We start from the raw sequence: 16,952 nt of genomic DNA, 5'->3' as shown, positions 1-16,952 counted from the left end.
CCTAACAAAAGTACCAAAAGGAGACTAGTATACAATGCTGGGTGAGTCGGCATGGCACGCCTAATCCTTCTTTTGCTTCGCTAGTTTCTCTCCATGTGTGTTCTTAAATATTGATTCATCCATGCCTAACAGGTAGCAATGCTTCTGGCTTCGGAGGCCGAGGATCCCCAGGAAGCCCGTGCGTTCGCCTTACCTCCACCACTCGCCTCCAGTGCTCTGCCTTTCAAGGAAAGCTCAGAGGTTCCCGGAGTTGTCATTGCCCCGCCTCCCGAGTTGCCGGAGAAATTTGGCCCCGAAGCGAGCAGCATATCCAAGGAGGTGATTGCAATGCAGTTGAACTCAACGCATTTTTCTCTAGTTGCTAAATGTTAGAAGCATGATGTAAAGAAAAATGATGGTACATATAGCTTGGCTAGCTCACTCCCATCTATACAAGTGCAGCAGAGCAATGAGACATTACTTTTTGAAATGAACCAGAACAATACGAAATACACAAACGAATATTATAACAGCAGACATTACTGACAGTCATAAATGTGACATGCTACAACAATTACAGGTGTTGTTGAACAGCACCATAATGATAACACTAATGTAGATACTTCGAACAATGAACTAACCAAAATACATGTGCACATTCGTTTAGGTGAATGTGCAAAGCATCATACCACCACATATAGTCGTCGAATGAATTTTTCAGCAGAAACCTGTAAAGTGGAGTCATAATCTTATGTGAAACGATAGATTGACCTTCCTGTGAATGCAGCACGGAGTTACCAAACGAATTCCGCACAACTGCTCCAAAAGGAACGTTAGCAGTTGAAAACAAGATGTCTCTTTTTCGTGAATCTACCTTCATTTGAGCGGTTTCTGCAGAAATAATTTCATAAGGGGCCTCTGCCCTTGAGTCGGATTGTCAGTTGATTGGTAACTTATTTAGTAGAACGACTGCCACTAGAAGTTGGTGCTTCCAGGTTTGTTCCTCAGAGTGAGGCGCGTACTTTCTATTTTTCTGGGAACATCACCTTACGGCAGACGCAAAGTTTGTCCTAAGAAATTGAATGTTCCCTGCGTGGTTCCAACTTGAACCAGTTAACCCCGCTTGCGACCATTTTCCTTCGACAACAACGCGCAGGCCCATCCAGCCGGAGAAGCCCGCGACGATGTTCGTAAAAAACACTTTGGTACCGGAGATCGAAGCGCGCAGCACAAACCTGCTGATCGTCGCGCCGTTGAAGACACTACCTCCTCTACGACAGCCCCAAAGGCCTTACCTGGCAAACTCCTGTCATCGCCATCCCCTACCGATGATGTGCATAGACCAAGCAAAGGCGATCTGTGCCCGGAACCGGGGCGTAACGAAAAGCCGAAAGAAAGCATGGATGAGATTCCGTCTGAGCCGGCCGCCACTCGAGGCTTTGAAAAGCCTGTAGAAAAGCCTGCAGTTAGGGAGGCAGCACCACTGGAAGCTGATGAACCGCAGCCAAAAGTAAAGCAGCAGCGAGCACAGATTGGCGCCGTAGGTGGTGCGGAAGAACGTGGGGCAGCCAGACCGGATTCCGCAGGAAAGAATGCTATGGACAAGCGGCCCAATCTTCGAGCTAGACGTCGCAGGCTGAAGCATCCAGAAAGGGTGAGCGTATAATTTTTTTTTTGTGATAGCAATGATATGGACAATCCAGCCACATTTTTGTCGTCACTGTCGACGTGGTGTTCCGTATAAAGTCCAAAGGCGATGACACCGCCGCCGCGCGTCGTATTCTGTACGAGCGAGTAGAAGCCCGCCAGGGAAGCTGATGATCTGGACTCAATATGGCGCGCTCATCGAGTGTGATGTGTTCATGTTTGCTCGATCGTGTGCACTTATACCTTATGTTTGTTAATCCAGTTAGTAAGCGAATGTTTCCAATTTTATACGGCCGACAAAACTACTATCTTTACTTCGTATAGCCATGACGTAATTTGCTATCGCAACCGATGCTTTGCCTTGCTGACGTTTCTTTTTTTTACGCAATGTCAGAGCACAGAAATCTGAAATGACGTAGATTGTCAATATGAGCCTAATGGCGAGCGAAAGGACCCACTCGTTTATTTTCACAAGCGTCACACACACGCACACACACACACAAACACACACACACACACACACACACACCTGTACTAGATACAATACTGATCATTTTAATTCTAGCTTTAAAAGTATGAGCAAAAAATATTTTTCATCTTTTCATTTAAATATCCGTAGCATGAAAAACAAGCGCGATGATCTTGAGTTATTTTTAGGATCGCTGTCAGTGAAGTTTGATGTTATGGTTTTTTCTGAAACATGGTTCGGCACTGATGGTGACGAATGTTGTTTCGATGACTATACTTACAATGGTTTATCAAGGCCCCATGGAAGAGGTGGTGGCCTTGCTGTATATGTTAAAAAATGTCATTCGCACTCTGTGGTTAGCGATGTTACAGTCACAAATCCCAACGTTGAGTGCTTAACTATATCATTACAGAATATAATCGTGGTTGCTATGTATAGACCCCCTCAGGGTAACAAATCAAAATTTTTTGAGTTCTTGGAAAGCCTTTTCACTTTTCTTGACTCTACTAAATTACCTTTCATTTTAATGGGTGATTTAAACATTGACCTATTATCAGATGATTCCCATTCAAGGGAATTGCAGAGCCTCATTTCTTCTTACGCATGTATGAACTATATCACTTCGCCTACTAGAATAACTTGCAACAGGGCTACTTTATTAGATATCTGTATCTCAAATGTTCAGCCTCCACGCACTGAATCTGGTCTATTATCTCTAGATATTAGTGACCATTTGCCCATATTTTGTTTCATACCTCTCAGATTAAACCGACTAACAAATGCTGTTACGCATACGACCAGAGATATTAATGATTTTGCTCTGAACGAGTTTCGTAAGCTAATCGAAGGTACTAACTGGGGATCTATATACGAGATATCTGAAGTTAATACAGCATATTCTGAGTTTATTGATATTTTCTTAACCCGATATAACGCAGCTTTCCCACAAATAGAGAGAAAAATTAATGTTAAGAAGTTTAAGAAGCCTTGGATGAACAAATCACTTTACGCAAGGATAAGAAAGAAAAATAAAATGTATCATGAGTTCCTCCATAGCAGAGATCTAGCTCTGCTTTGTCAATTTAAACAATTTAGAAATAAACTTAACAAAGACTTAAGACATGCTAAATCTAATTATTACATAAGCCATTTTTCTCGTATTCAAAATGATAGTCGTAAGGTTTGGCAAGAGGTTAATAACTTGAAGAATAACACAAAATGCACACAACTTAGTGAAATAATTACAACTAATGGTAAATTGACGGGCCGTGAGCTATCAAACGCCCTGAATGACTACTTTATTAATGTTGGTTCACCAAATCTTTCTACGCGTACTCCGGTTGATAGTTTTATGGGCCTCACCACTCCATTACTGAACTCTATAGCACTCGCACCAGCAACCCCTCAAGAAGTAGCTACATTAATATTTTCTTTAAAGAATGATGTATCCGCTGGATATGACGATATAAAAGTAATTCCCCTGAAGTATGTATGCAACGTTATATGCGATGTCTTGTCACACATTATAAACGTTATGTTGTCAACGGGTGTTTTTCCGGACAAATTAAAATTGGCCCGAGTGGTTCCAATATATAAAGGTGGCGACATAAATAAACTGTCTAATTACCGACCTATTTCGGTATTACCTGTTCTATCAAAAATTTTTCAATGCGTTATTAATTCAAGGATGGCCAATTTTCTCCATAAATACAATGTCATTGCTGATTCACAGTATGGGTTTATAAAAAATAGGTCCACGGAACAAGCGCTATTAGTTGTTAAAGACAAAATAATAGATAACATTGAAGGTAAAAAATATACCCTTGGCCTATTTTTAGATTTTCGCAAGGCCTTTGATTGCGTACATCATGACACTCTCCTTAAGAAGCTTTGTGACTACGGGGTTCGCGGTATTGCGCTGAACCTGTTGAAAAGTTACCTGAGTAATAGGTCCCAATACGTACGAGCAAATAACATCTCCTCCGATACACAGACAATAATGCATGGTGTCCCGCAGGGATCAATATTAGGGCCTTTATTATTCATTACATATATCAATGACCTAGCCGATATATATAATTCTCCAGATCTGGTAATGTACGCTGACGACACAAATCTTTTCTTTTCCTCCCGCTCATTACTCACCCTCCAAAGCATCGTTAACACTTATTTCTGAAGCTTCGTGATTGGTTGCACGTAAATAAGCTTAGTTTAAATATACATAAAACAAAATATATTCTTTTCAAGCCGATCAACACCGTGGAACGTTATTCTATACAGATTTATTATGATAATACACAAATCAGTCAGGTTTCTTCTCAAAAATTCCTCGGTGTGTGGTTTAATGAAAATCTCTCTTGGTCTGTTCATATTTCAAAACTTGCTTCTGAACTAAGCAAAATTGTTGGTCTGCTCTTTAGGATTTCTAAACTCTTACCTGTTTGGTTAAAGGTGTCCATGTATAACGCACTGTTTTTCTCAAAACTGTCCTATTGTAATCTTGTATGGGGTACGACTACGTCTTCAAATTACCATAAACTACTACTGCTGCAAAAAAGAGCCTTGCGTGCTATTGAGGGCTATTGCGGCGCACCACATAATTTACGTACACAACCCTTGTTTGTAGAACATAGCATATTAAAAGCTGAACAAGTGTATTATCTACGGCTGTTGCAATACATTCATAGAAACAGTTTGTACTTTATTGCTGACAGTACTATAAAATACAACCTTCGTGAGGTAAAACTACGTGTACTGCGTACACGCACGAATTATGGTAAACAAAAGTTAAGTTTTCAAGTACCCAACGCCCTCAACAAATTTCCCTTTAGAGATGATTTCTTTTTATCTAAAAATGTGTTCAAGAAAAACATGAAACGACGTTTGATTGAAGGCGAAATTCCAATGTAAGAAAATGTATCTACCGTTTCTTCATAAATACGTTTCTTTCTATATTTCTTGCAGACAAGCAACAATAGTTTGCTGCATTTGCATGTTTTCGCGTCTTAATTCAGCAGCCATGTACGCATTGCATTTGTACGTGTATAACTATGTATGCTTGCATATTACCTTGCACATGTTTTTTTTTTTTTTTTGCCGAATTAAGTTTCACTGCGCACATTGTAGCTTTGTTTTGACATATTTGTCGCGCCTTCTATGTACATTTTTCTTTTTTTTTGCATTTATATTGGTATTGCCAACTGTATGGGTGCCGGGGCCTCGTCAGGCCTTACCGCCTTTTGTCCCGGTCCCCTCTTTTCCTTGAAAAGAAGAATAAACGTCACTTCACTTCACTTCACTTCATATATATATATATATATATATATATATATATATATATATATATATATATATATATATATTGCTACGTGTGGTATACGCCGCACCTCCACCAGAATGTTACGTGTGGAAAAACACAGATGAAAGAGGCTATATACATGGTATTTACACTGGAGCCAGACCACCAGGCCGACACTCGCCCGCGCCAAGGCCGAGTGTCGGCGATATATATATATATATATATATATATATATATATATATATATATATATATATATATATATATATATATATCACATGATGTATTTTTGTTTGTCATTTTTGCAGAAAGCTGCTGCGCACCCAAACTACGTGCATTACAAGCCCACTATGGCCATGCTTCCCGTTGAGGGTGACACGACGTTTCTAGGAGGGCCGACAGCAGTAGCCATCGTCAAACACGGCGAGAAAGCTGCAACCGGCGAATCGCAAGGTGTGCTCCCTCAAATCCACGAACCTATGAAAAAAAGCTTTGGGCAAGAGGGCTCCTTGTCCTCAAGAAAGTCGACCAAGTCTGCGGAGTCTGCAGCAAATCTGGCTTCCTCTGAAAACGCTCCAGTCAGAAACGTAGAAGAGAATCCGGTCAGCGCACAGAATTTGCCCAAAACCGGAAAGCGGGCCTCATTGTCAGTCTCCAGCGTAAGGGTTCTTGGCGAGTCAGCCGCGATAAAGCGACCTCCGGACGTGTCTGTGACAAAGCCGAGCATCCACGAAGACCCTTGTACTAACGTGGACGCAGCCGTACTCGCAAAGAACATTCCAAAGTCAACAGTGGCAACAGCAGAACAGCTGGGTGCCAAGGTCGATGATAGACCGCAGGTTCCTTCGGCAGAAGAGAAGCCTAAACGTGACCCGATTCCGGAGGCTAAGCGTGAAAAGAAAATCAAGTCAAAGACTCGGAGAAAAGGCCACAAGCGCCACCACAAGAAAGAGACCGGTTAAGAAACATCCCTGTTGGCCCTCTTCCCTCCCCGGCCTTGTCTGCCTTTGAAGTGAAGCGCAAAAGAATCGCCCCAACAAGTGATAGTAAACAGACGGACTCGTTCGTGGGTGCTCCGCTTCACAGAAGAAACGGGGACGGTCTCGTCCAGTGGGAGTGTGTGTCGGGGAGATTCTTTTCAGCTCCTGTTGCTCGCGAAAATACAAACCACTGCTACATTGATGACACGTTCCCGTATTCAGTTTCTTTCGCCGCTCGAGTGCTCGTTTAATGAAACGAGAAGTGAGCCAGCTATGAAACTACGTTGTACTCGTCGCAAAATTTATTTTTTATTCGCAGTGTGGAAAGATATTTGGGTTGTGCCTTCAACAATGTTTGACCAGGACACTTTCTATGTATATAAGTTGCCTTATCACTATAGGTTAGTTGTGACATCCTAATATTTACCATGTACAGCGTCCACAATATCATCTTGCCCTTTTCTCACCTTTGGCTATTGTCGCGGGGTCAGCAGTAACTTTCAGGTGACCGGTTTACGTAAAGACTGACTTAAATTTGTGTCTATTATATGTTGTTGTATAGAAAGTACTTCACGAGGAAGACAACAAAAACTGAGACGAGATTCAGTGCACTGTCTATTTTCATTATTTTCCTTTTGATTGTCTCCTGCTCGCTACAACCCATTCGCACCCGAGACGCTCAAAAAGTGCTGACTTGAGTGTCTTGGATTATTCATGACTATGGAAGAACCAAGGGCCTTCGCTATCACAGAGATAGTATATCTGATGCCTGCGAGACAAAACTGGCACAAACAAGACATAGTTTAAAAATTTGATGGATCTCCTTCTCCCAAACTGAGTTAACAGCGGAAGCGCTGAAGACCAACATATAGGTGCTTGGCTTCGCAAACGTGATGACAGAGCAGAATTACTAGGAAGTCACGCAGTTTAACGGGTTGCCAGTAAAAGTTAATGCGCCTCTATATCGCTTCGAGTTCATCCTCCTCCCTTGACGTATGTCACAGGGGCAATGATAACATTTGCCGTCACTAAGCTTCCTATGTTAATCAGATAAATTCTTGCGAAAGCTTCGAGGCAGCGTCCACAATGTCTTTGGCTGTGCTTTAAAGCGATGCTTCTTTTGTGAACCCTTCCCCACTTTGCTGACCGTGGCTGAATAGCACCCATGGCAGCATCATTGAAACTAATGTGCTCTTGTATGTATGTATGTATGTATGTATGTATGTATGTATGTATGTATGTATGTATGTATGTATGTATGTATGTATGTATGTATGTATGTATGTATGTATGTATGTATGTATGTATGTATGTGTATGTGTGTGTATGTGTATGTATGTATGTATGTATGTATGTATGTATGTATGTATGTATGTATGTACGTACGTACGTACGTACGTATGTATGTATGTATGTATGTATGTATGTATGTATGTATGTATGTATGTATGTACGTGCACGCGAGCGAGCGCGCGCGCGCGCGCGCGCGTGTGTGTGTGTGTGTGTGTGTGTGTGTGTGTGTGTGTGTGTGTGTGTGTGTGTGTGTGTGTGTGTGTGTGTGTGTGTGAGTGAGTGAGTGAGTGAGTGAGTGAATAAACTTTTATTTGGTCCAGCAAGCGCGATAAAACGCGCACCCGGCTAATCCCACGACGGGACTGGCAGATCTAGTCTGCCGGCCCGATCGCGGGCGCGCTGGACGGCCAGGATTTGATCCTCAAAGACAGGACTTCGCAGGAGCGCGTCCCACTCTTCCTTGGTGAACATCGGGCCCAGCGACCCGCACTCCCAGAGCATATGAGGCAACGTAGCTACCTCACCACAGGCCACGCAAGAACAATTTGGATAAATCTCTGGATATATGCTATTAAGGGACGCCGGATTTGGGTACGAGTTCGTTTGCAGAAGTCTTAGTGTGACCGCCTGCGGCCTGCTTAGCTTGGAGTGAGGCGGGGGGAAAACCCTTCTCTCTAAGTAAAATAATTTCGTGATTTCGTTGTGTGTGAGAGGAGCGTCTCTGTGTCCGGGGAGAGAGTCGCCCGATCCGAGGGCAGCGCGGTCGGTAAAGCCACGCGCAGCCTCGTGGGCAGACACGTTGAGGTTCAGAGGAACCCCCTCAATCACCCCGACGTGTGCAGGGAACCAAAGGATCGAGTGCATGGAGGTGTTGCCCTGTTTGGCGCCTTTCAGAATTTGAACTACCTGCCGGGCTACCCGGCGTTTCTGGAATGCCCTGATGGCGGCTTTCGAATCGCTATACACCCTGTCTCTCCGACCCTCTTGCATGGCGAGTGCAATGGCCACTTGCTCGGCCACCTCTGGGTTCGTCGTCCGGACGGAAGCACAGTTGATGACTTTGCCCAGCGTGTCAATGACGGAAACCGCAAAAGCCTTGCCGTCTCGGTATGCAGCTGCGTCCACGAAGCTTGCTGCGATTTTGTCTTTGTTTATTTGCTTTAGTATATTAAATGCTCTTGCCTTGCGACGAGCTGCGTTGTGAACGGGATGAACGTTGCGGGGCAAAGGGGCGACCACGATCTTCTCCCATATTTATCTGGGGATTTGGGTGTCTTCAGCCAAGTTCTTGGTTGGTGCGAGTCCGATCTCCTCGAGGATACGCCTGCCGGCTGGCGTGGTGGACAGCCGAGTTAGCTGGGCCCGTTCCTGAGCCTCGGCCATCTCCTCCATGGTGTTGTGCATGCCGAGCCGAAGGAGGTCCTCTGTATGCGTTCTGACGGGCAGCCCGAGGGCTCTCTTGAATAATTTTCTAATGAGGGCATTAAGCTTATCCCGCTCGGCTCTGAGCCAGTTGTGCATGGCCACCGTGTAGGTGAAGTGACACAGCACAAAGGCGTTGATGAGCCGAAGCAGGTTGTCCTCCTTGAGGCCACGATGTCTGTTCGTGACCCTTCGGATGAGGCGAAAAGCATTGTCGGTTTTCGCAATTATCTTGCGTAGCGCAGTGCCGTTGCCACCGCGTGATTCTATGAACAAACCCAGGACTCTGATGGTGTCGACCCTGGGTATCGGGTCACCGCTCCGAGTGAACAGGTGAATGTCACTTTCCGAGACCGGTTTCCAGCCCTTGGGTCTGCGGCCTTTTTCTTTTCTATAAAGGAGAAGCTCAGATTTGGTCGGGGAACATCTGAGTCCGGTGGGTAGCAGGTACTGCTCCGTGCAGTCGAATCGTCGAGTACAGAAGCCGTCTCGATATACTTTTTCTTTAAAATAGTCTGTGCATACGTCTTAAAAGCGACAGTTTATGTCGATTGTCAGGCCAGAGTCAGGCTTTTCTTGAGACAATATATTTGGTATGTATATGTACACAAATATAATATGGAGTAAGCAGTTCTCAAAGAGGACAATTTGCTCAGAGCTTATCAGGCATTCTTCCTGAGTCATTTTATCTACATCGCGCCATACCTTAATTGTGGTAAAGCGAAGGTCAAACTCGACTCCCTAATCGGAACCGGCCTCAAGCGCGTGCTCGGCTTTCCGCAGTCCACGAGCACCGAGAAGCAGCTGGAGCTAGGGCTCCACAGCACCATCGATGAGCTAATTACACAGCGGCTCAAACAATGAGACTTTCATCCACTAATCCAGGGATAAAGATTTTGGAAGAAAGCTGGTATCCAACCCAGACATGAACCGGCGACCAAAATTAGCTTGACCTGGGAAACCAAAACTCGCATCATGGTTGACCCCGCCCCGAGAGACACCTACCCAGTGTATGACGAGAGTATAAGATTCACGAGAGCCAAGCCCATCCTTAAAAAGGTCAATCAGCAGAAACTAGATGCCCTCTTTGTCGATGCTGCCAAATATGACAGTGGCGATAAGTTCGCTGTCTCGGCTGTAGACGCGGCGGGCAACCTGGTCAATGCAGCCTTTGTGTATACGAAGTTTGCCCATGTGGTGGAGGAAACGGCGATCGCTCTGGCTTTTCACAGCTCAAAAGTTCATCCTATCGTCTTATCGGACTCGCGCACGGCGGTTAGATCCTTCTCGTCCGCCTTTGTGTCTGAACAGCCGAACAGTATTGGGAACAAAGCACTTCAAAGAACTAGGAAGAGCAGCGAAGGAAGATACCACATCTCGTGGTTCCCAGCCCATCTAGATGGCTCAATTAACCCGCTCGGATGTAATCCTAACGAGCAGGCCTACCGGAGAGCACGTGGTTTCACGTACCGCGCTGTCGCGGGTAGCCAGGCTTGGAACGCGGTCAACATCCACAAATATCCATTATGTGCTTTCCACGAAAGTGTTTCCCATTATCGACTGGAAAACATTTCCACCCTTCACCCCCAATTGAACAAATCTCAGGCTAGCACACTCACTTCTGTAAACCCGTTCGTATCCCACTCCTCAGTTCCTTAACAGGATAGACCCTGACCACTCACAGTCGTGCCCCAAATGTGGTCATGGCTCATGCTCTTCTGAACAGATGCTCTGGCTGTGCCCAGCCCTTACCGCCTCTCCACCCATAATGAAAGGACAATGGCAGGAATCGCTTCAGAGCAGCAATCTTTACATTCAACTCCAGTCTGTCCAGAGGGCCCACGACACTGCGGCGCGACTTAATCTCCCGGTCCCGTCGTGGGCGGAGCCACGGACTTGATCTTCGGAAGCCTTCGGCTTTGGCTCCCCAAGATCTCAGTCCCTCAGAACTCAAAGTTATTGTCATTTCATGTCAAGTAGTTCAGGGACCCGCTGTTTAATAATATGAAGAATAAGTGCAGGCACACGTGGGAAAGCAAGAACGTTTAATTCCGACGTTTTTGGTTCTTGCTATTCTACGTGCGCCTGCACTTTTTCAACTTATATACACAAATCAAGTGATAGTTCTGAAATATATATATACACATATATATATATATATATATATATATATATATATATATATATATATATATATATATATATATATATATATATATATATATATATATATATATATATATATATGCGAAAAGAAGAAACCGCAAGGTCTCCCGATTTTTGTTAGTCTTCATTAGGTTTATATTTATTCATCGCTTCTTAAATCCAATTAAGAACAAAAAGTAATTTCCCCTATGCAGTCCTTGGTGTCATTGTTTGTTCGCTTCTGCAGGTGAGACTATATATATATATATATATATATATATATATATATATATATATATATATATATATATATATGCGAAAAGAAGAAACCGCAAGGTCTCCCGATTTTTGTTAGTCTTCATTAGGTTTATATTTATTCATCGCTTCTTAAATCCAATTAAGAACAAAAAGTAATTTCCCCTATGCAGTCCTTGGTGTCATTGTTTGTTCGCTTCTGCAGGTGAGACTATATATATATATATATATATATATATATATATATATATATATATATATATATATATATATATATATATATATATATATATATGTATATATATATATAAATGAGTTCGGTTCCCATCTGCGGCAAGTTGTTTTTTCATCCACTTTAATTTCCATTAGTTTATAATTTCTTTATTTCATTTCTTAAGCACAAGTAATTTCCCCTATGTTGTCCGTGGTGTCATTGTTTGTTGCCTTCTTATGACATAAAAACCGGGACCCTCGGTTAACCTCCGCTCCTCGTTTATATATATATATATTTGCCATAACCGCGATCTGCTCACGAGACACGCCGTAGTGGGGGACTCTGGGTTAACTTTGAACACCTGGGGTTTTTTAACGCGCATCCAATATACGGTGGACGGGCGTTATTGCATTTTGCCCACATCGAAATTCAGCCACTGCGGCCGGGATTTGATCCCGCGACCTCGTGCTCAGTAGCGTAACACCGCAACCCTTTCACGCTACTAATTCTAATGCATTCAAAAGTGCAGATCCAACGCACATGATGAAATCACGCGAAGCGAAGCGTAAGTTAGTGTGGAGGCAGCCGCACAGCAAGGACGCGTACTTCTCGAACTTTTTCACTGGCATGATATTGCAGAATTCCCCCCCCCCCCCCGCTACCACTTTCATGCCTTCATTTACTACACAGCGTTAAGTGTTTATGACATGCCTTAAATATAGGCAGTCTTACAAAGCGGTTTTCTCGTTCGGTCATTCTGTTAAAGAAGTCGGCTTTCACGTTGCGATCACTCTACTGATAACCCTGATGAAGCAGGCTCACACATTACCAATTATTTACCCACAGTAGTCAATGCTATTGATCTAGCAATTGTTTCTTTCAAAGCCACGATGCATCTATATGCGCTGTCGTCACAGCACTCACGTAGCTCAAGCTTTAAAAAAATGCGGTTTTGTACTCATTCAGTTAGAAATTCAGAACAAAGCCACGTTAGGTCACGACCACCACGACCACCATAATAATTAGGAACTGACTATACTGAGGGGGCTTTTAACAAGAACCATAACGCTATGGTGACGGGGTAACAACAGCCTATACAGAACATCTCCGACAGCGGACCTTTCCATCTGGTTTCGGGGCACAGCTGAAAAGCGTTGGACTCATGATCATAGAGTCTCCGGGCTCAAATTGCGTTCTGACAATTTTCTTATGTTCGTTTGTCACGCTGCTGCATTGTCATTTCTCGTTTCGCTTCTGCCGTACTTTTTCTTTTTCACTAAGCTTGGCCACCACGTCTCACACTGAGGGCTCCTGCTAAAGGGAGCGAAGCAACCGGCTGCGTAGACCAGGGTTAGGGTGCGTGGCTCGTTGGTAGAAGCTGCTTTAGCAGCCGCAGACCAATGAAGAATGACGCGTTGTTAGGTTGTTACTGTGCGCCCCAGTCAGACAGGCCAAGCACTGATTAGAGCAACTCCGTGCAAATACCGTGCGACGCAATAAAAAGGGGCCTCTCACATTAGCAACTATATACTGTTAGAGGACTCATCATAATAGTGTATGCACTATTATGATGGACCCCCTCGCTTTAATTTGTGCCTAATAATTATATTGAAACTTTTCTCAATGGACGTCTCAAGAAGTTAGGAAAAGGATGAGATGAACTAAAAATACAATAAAATGTACATTTGTTTCGTGCTTCTCAATTAGGGGAAAAAAATTCTCGCTGTTAAAGAATATATTATTCGAACCGAGATATCAATAGGACATTTCGCCTCTGCCACGCGTTTCCTATGCTCCATAGTTCGAAATCATCATCATCATCAAGAAGCGAAAAAAAAGAAGATCACGCGCACCGCGAGCCGCGAGATCATGCCTTCTTTGTCTCGTTCGAGCTAAATAGGTGACGGCGTATAGTTTTACACGTCAGAACAAGAGTACAAGGTCAGAACAGGAAGACATCCGGACGACAAAGGTCTACTTTCGGAGGCGTACAAATCCTTTCGAAGTGCCGTCGCAGCTCGGGCTGTCCAGTTGCGCCCGCAGCCTCCACTGATTGGCGGGTCGGCTGACGAGTCCTCTCGAAAATCTTGCTTAAGGTAAGCGCGTTGGGAAGTGTGGGTACGATGCCTTATTTGCACAACAACAAATAGTGTTGCAAAAAAGTATGTACCTAAATGCATTTGAGAGGCAAAATAAGCTGCATAGACGTAAGCGCAGCCAAAATGTCGCGGAGCTGTCCCGTCGTCTTTGTCGAGTATTCGCTGAAGGAATGCTTTTGTCTACTTCAGCATCACGGCGCTACGCCGCTGCCATGAACGGTGCCACAAGGCTGGCCATTAACGGAACGACGTGAACGGTATCAGACCATGGGTGCAGCGACTCAGGGTAGCGGAGCAGGTACTGTTGCTACTCAGGGTAGCGTAGCCCATCGTGGTCAAGCAGTTGTTGGGTTTCGGGCGTCCGACCGGTCATTATTTTGTCGTAGCTGGGGATGAGCCAGGTGCCGGGCGATCGAGAGGACCGAGACGATGTCCAAGGAATGAGAAAAGGGTTTATTTACATTTTTCAATTTCATAGGTTACACGTACTATCAATAGTACGTGCATGATCAGGAGCACGCGTCCGCGTCGTAGCACACCTTCACCAAACTCTAGATCCGCTTTTTATCCCGTTGATTTCTTTCCCTCGCCATTCACAAAACGCCGAATCGTTCTCCACGTGCTGCTTCTATTGTCCCACAGTTGCTCGCTCTCAACGACCCACCGTTGCCGGCTCTCAAAATCCCACTGTTGTCCGATCTCAACGCCCCACTATTTCCAAATACAAGGCAACCACGTGGCAAATGGTGAACCTCGGGTAAACCCCGTGGTTCCCGGGTAAACGGTGAGCCCGCTGTTGACCCCAGCAGTTCTTAACGATGACGCTGTCATCAATTAGTGGCCTCTTCTGCAGGTCAGGATCGGGAGACCGGCCTTCGCTGTAGTCAGAGAGGGACGTTGTTATCTTGAAGTGAATGATGAGGCGCGAACAGCACCCGTGAGAGCTGCATGTCTGCCGGTGAAGCATCCTTTGCTCCGAAGGATAACCAAACACACCACGGGTCACCTCTCGTCCGAGTGGGCGCTAGTATCGCCCGTTAGTATTGGTTACGCTTACTTAGTATGGTGCTTAAACGTCAATCGTAACAGTATATGGCGATTGCGTGGCGATTTCGTGGATGATGCCAGTGGCGGGCCGCCAGGCGCAGTAGGGAACGTTGTAGCATGGTAGCAACTTCCCTGGTACACCAGCTCTTCGATGCGGCAACACGAAGGACACCAGGATGTGGTGTCTTGCTTTCATTGGTCTTATAGTACTCTAGTTTTATTTTCGCACGCATTGTTTCCCTTAAAAGGACACTAAGTAGTATGGCTATATTAGTAAATTGGATTTCTCCAATACAAGAAAAAAGTAACAACTTTTGCCATGACAAAAGACTTGGTGAGGCCAGAGAAGGCGAAAGAATGACAGACGGGTGGTGGCCACGCCTTTTCACGTCACCTTTTTCCTCTTGAAGTGTCGCCCCAACTCGCCGTGACATCAATTTTGGCGGCAACTTCTCGAGTCTAGTTAATGATTTATCGCTGAAGTTCTAGCCCTAAAGTAATGGTTATCGGTAATGGTTTATAGGTAGCATTGCTGGTGTTTTGTCAAATTTGGCCTTCGTATTGTCTTCCAGTTATGAACCACTTTCCCCAAAAATAACGGAGAGAGAGTTTCGTGAGGCCATTGTTATCATTAGAAACTCATTAGGTATTTATTTTTAAGGTTCCTCTAATCCATCATCTCGCGCATCGCGAAGCGTGGCATGCTGCGACATATTCCCTCCCTTTCTGCCATCTCCGACATGCTATAGCAACAGGCTATAAGCTGCCGACGTGCCTCTTCTGACCAGAATTCTAGCTGATTCTGGCATTATCGTTCTCCACGAATCGCGACAAGGAACCAGGGCCCGAGTTCGGAAATTTTCATTCGTAAGTGGTCTTTGTTATGAGCGGCGGCCTCTCTTAATATCTCCAGCATCAGGATTGGCTAGGATTGGCTTTTACGGACAATTCTAGCGCAAGAACTTTTTGTGAATATGGGCCCAGGGGAGCTGTAGCGATGGCTGAAGCGACGATCTTGTTTTTCATTTCTGTGACATCTGCGACCGCATATTGATGTGTTCGCTCATTCTCCTGTACGCCATAGTCCACATTGCTTAGTGTCTTCGTGCTGGTGTCTAAGCTGCAGTTGTCTGCGGCGACGAAAGTAACAAATAGAGTGGATGCGTTGGCCAAATATGTTTGATGGTGTCATCGTACCGACGGAGCTGCAATTTCGAGAGCGTGATGCAGAGATTTTGCTGCTAGTTCACGCACCTCTTGAATGAAAAACCCGTACAGTGCCAACGCACTGTTCTATGGGGTACCATATTTCGTACAAAAGTAAAGAAAAACGAAGTGATAAAATTCAACGGGATGTTGGCTTGCGCTAGTTGGTTGGTTTACACACTGAGAACAGCGCAAAAGGTACTGGATGAGCGAGAAAACGACACGAGTACTGACCAGCGAGTGAAGGCTTTGATTTCGTGCAACGTGCCGGAAGAGTTGTATGAACTGTAATTTCATCGCAGCGCCAGCATTATCAAACAGCGGGTGCTGCTAATAATTTTCGCCGCTCTGCTATAGCTGCATCGAAATTATTACTTTGGAATCCACCAACTTTTCTCGTAAGTCTGATAAAAATCCCTCTGTGGATGGATCACTCTTCTTTTTTTTTATTGCAGTTTGGTCTGTGGCACAAAACAGGCGGTGCATTTCATAATTACATGTCACCACGTAGCCGGACAACGACATGGAACGTCTTGTAATCAGGCGGCTCAGATGTGGTGATGACGCCTGTAACCTTGGCGACGGAGCGTGGCAGAGTCGCTGGAGTATTTAAGAGCATAATTTAAGAGATTATTAACGCGATAGCGTTAAGGAGCTCGTGTCGCAGAAAAGCCGGTGTCGTCGGCGTCGGTGTCGGCGTCGGCGTCCGCGGCGTTGGCCGTGAGCGATAAATCACGGCAGGCACTTCATAAATAAAAAGCAACTTCCAAGATGGGCTGGGTGGGAATCGAACCAGGGTCTCCGGAGTGTGATACGGAGACGTTACCACTGAGCCACGAGTTCGATGCTTCGAAGCGGTACAATAATATTTGGGGTTTTACGTGCCAAAACCACTTTC

At 44.7% G+C, this 16,952-nt stretch overlaps 1 protein-coding gene across 3 annotated transcripts in view; it reads left to right on the top strand.

Moving 5' to 3' along the window:
• Positions 1-137: 137 nt before the first annotated feature.
• The window catches only part of LOC142589642 (uncharacterized), a 28,940-nt gene continuing 12,125 nt past the window's right edge, over positions 138-16,952 (top strand). The window contains exons 1-3 of one of the 3 annotated variants that reach the window (XM_075701168.1): positions 138-318; positions 1,136-1,633; positions 5,702-6,963. In XM_075701168.1, coding sequence (XP_075557283.1) covers positions 139-318; positions 1,136-1,633; positions 5,702-6,355 — 1,332 coding nt within the window. In that variant the 5' untranslated portion in view covers position 138 and the 3' untranslated portion in view covers positions 6,356-6,963. Of the gene's footprint in view, positions 319-1,135; positions 1,634-5,701; positions 6,964-16,952 lie in introns of those variants that run through there. The other 2 variants (XM_075701169.1, XM_075701170.1) reach the window with 2 other exon arrangements.

This window comes from Dermacentor variabilis, chromosome 8 (assembly GCF_050947875.1).
Source record: "Dermacentor variabilis isolate Ectoservices chromosome 8, ASM5094787v1, whole genome shotgun sequence".
In the NCBI taxonomy this organism is placed as follows: Eukaryota; Metazoa; Arthropoda; class Arachnida; order Ixodida; family Ixodidae; genus Dermacentor; species Dermacentor variabilis.
This window is presented reverse-complemented; position numbering and strand designations above follow the sequence as displayed.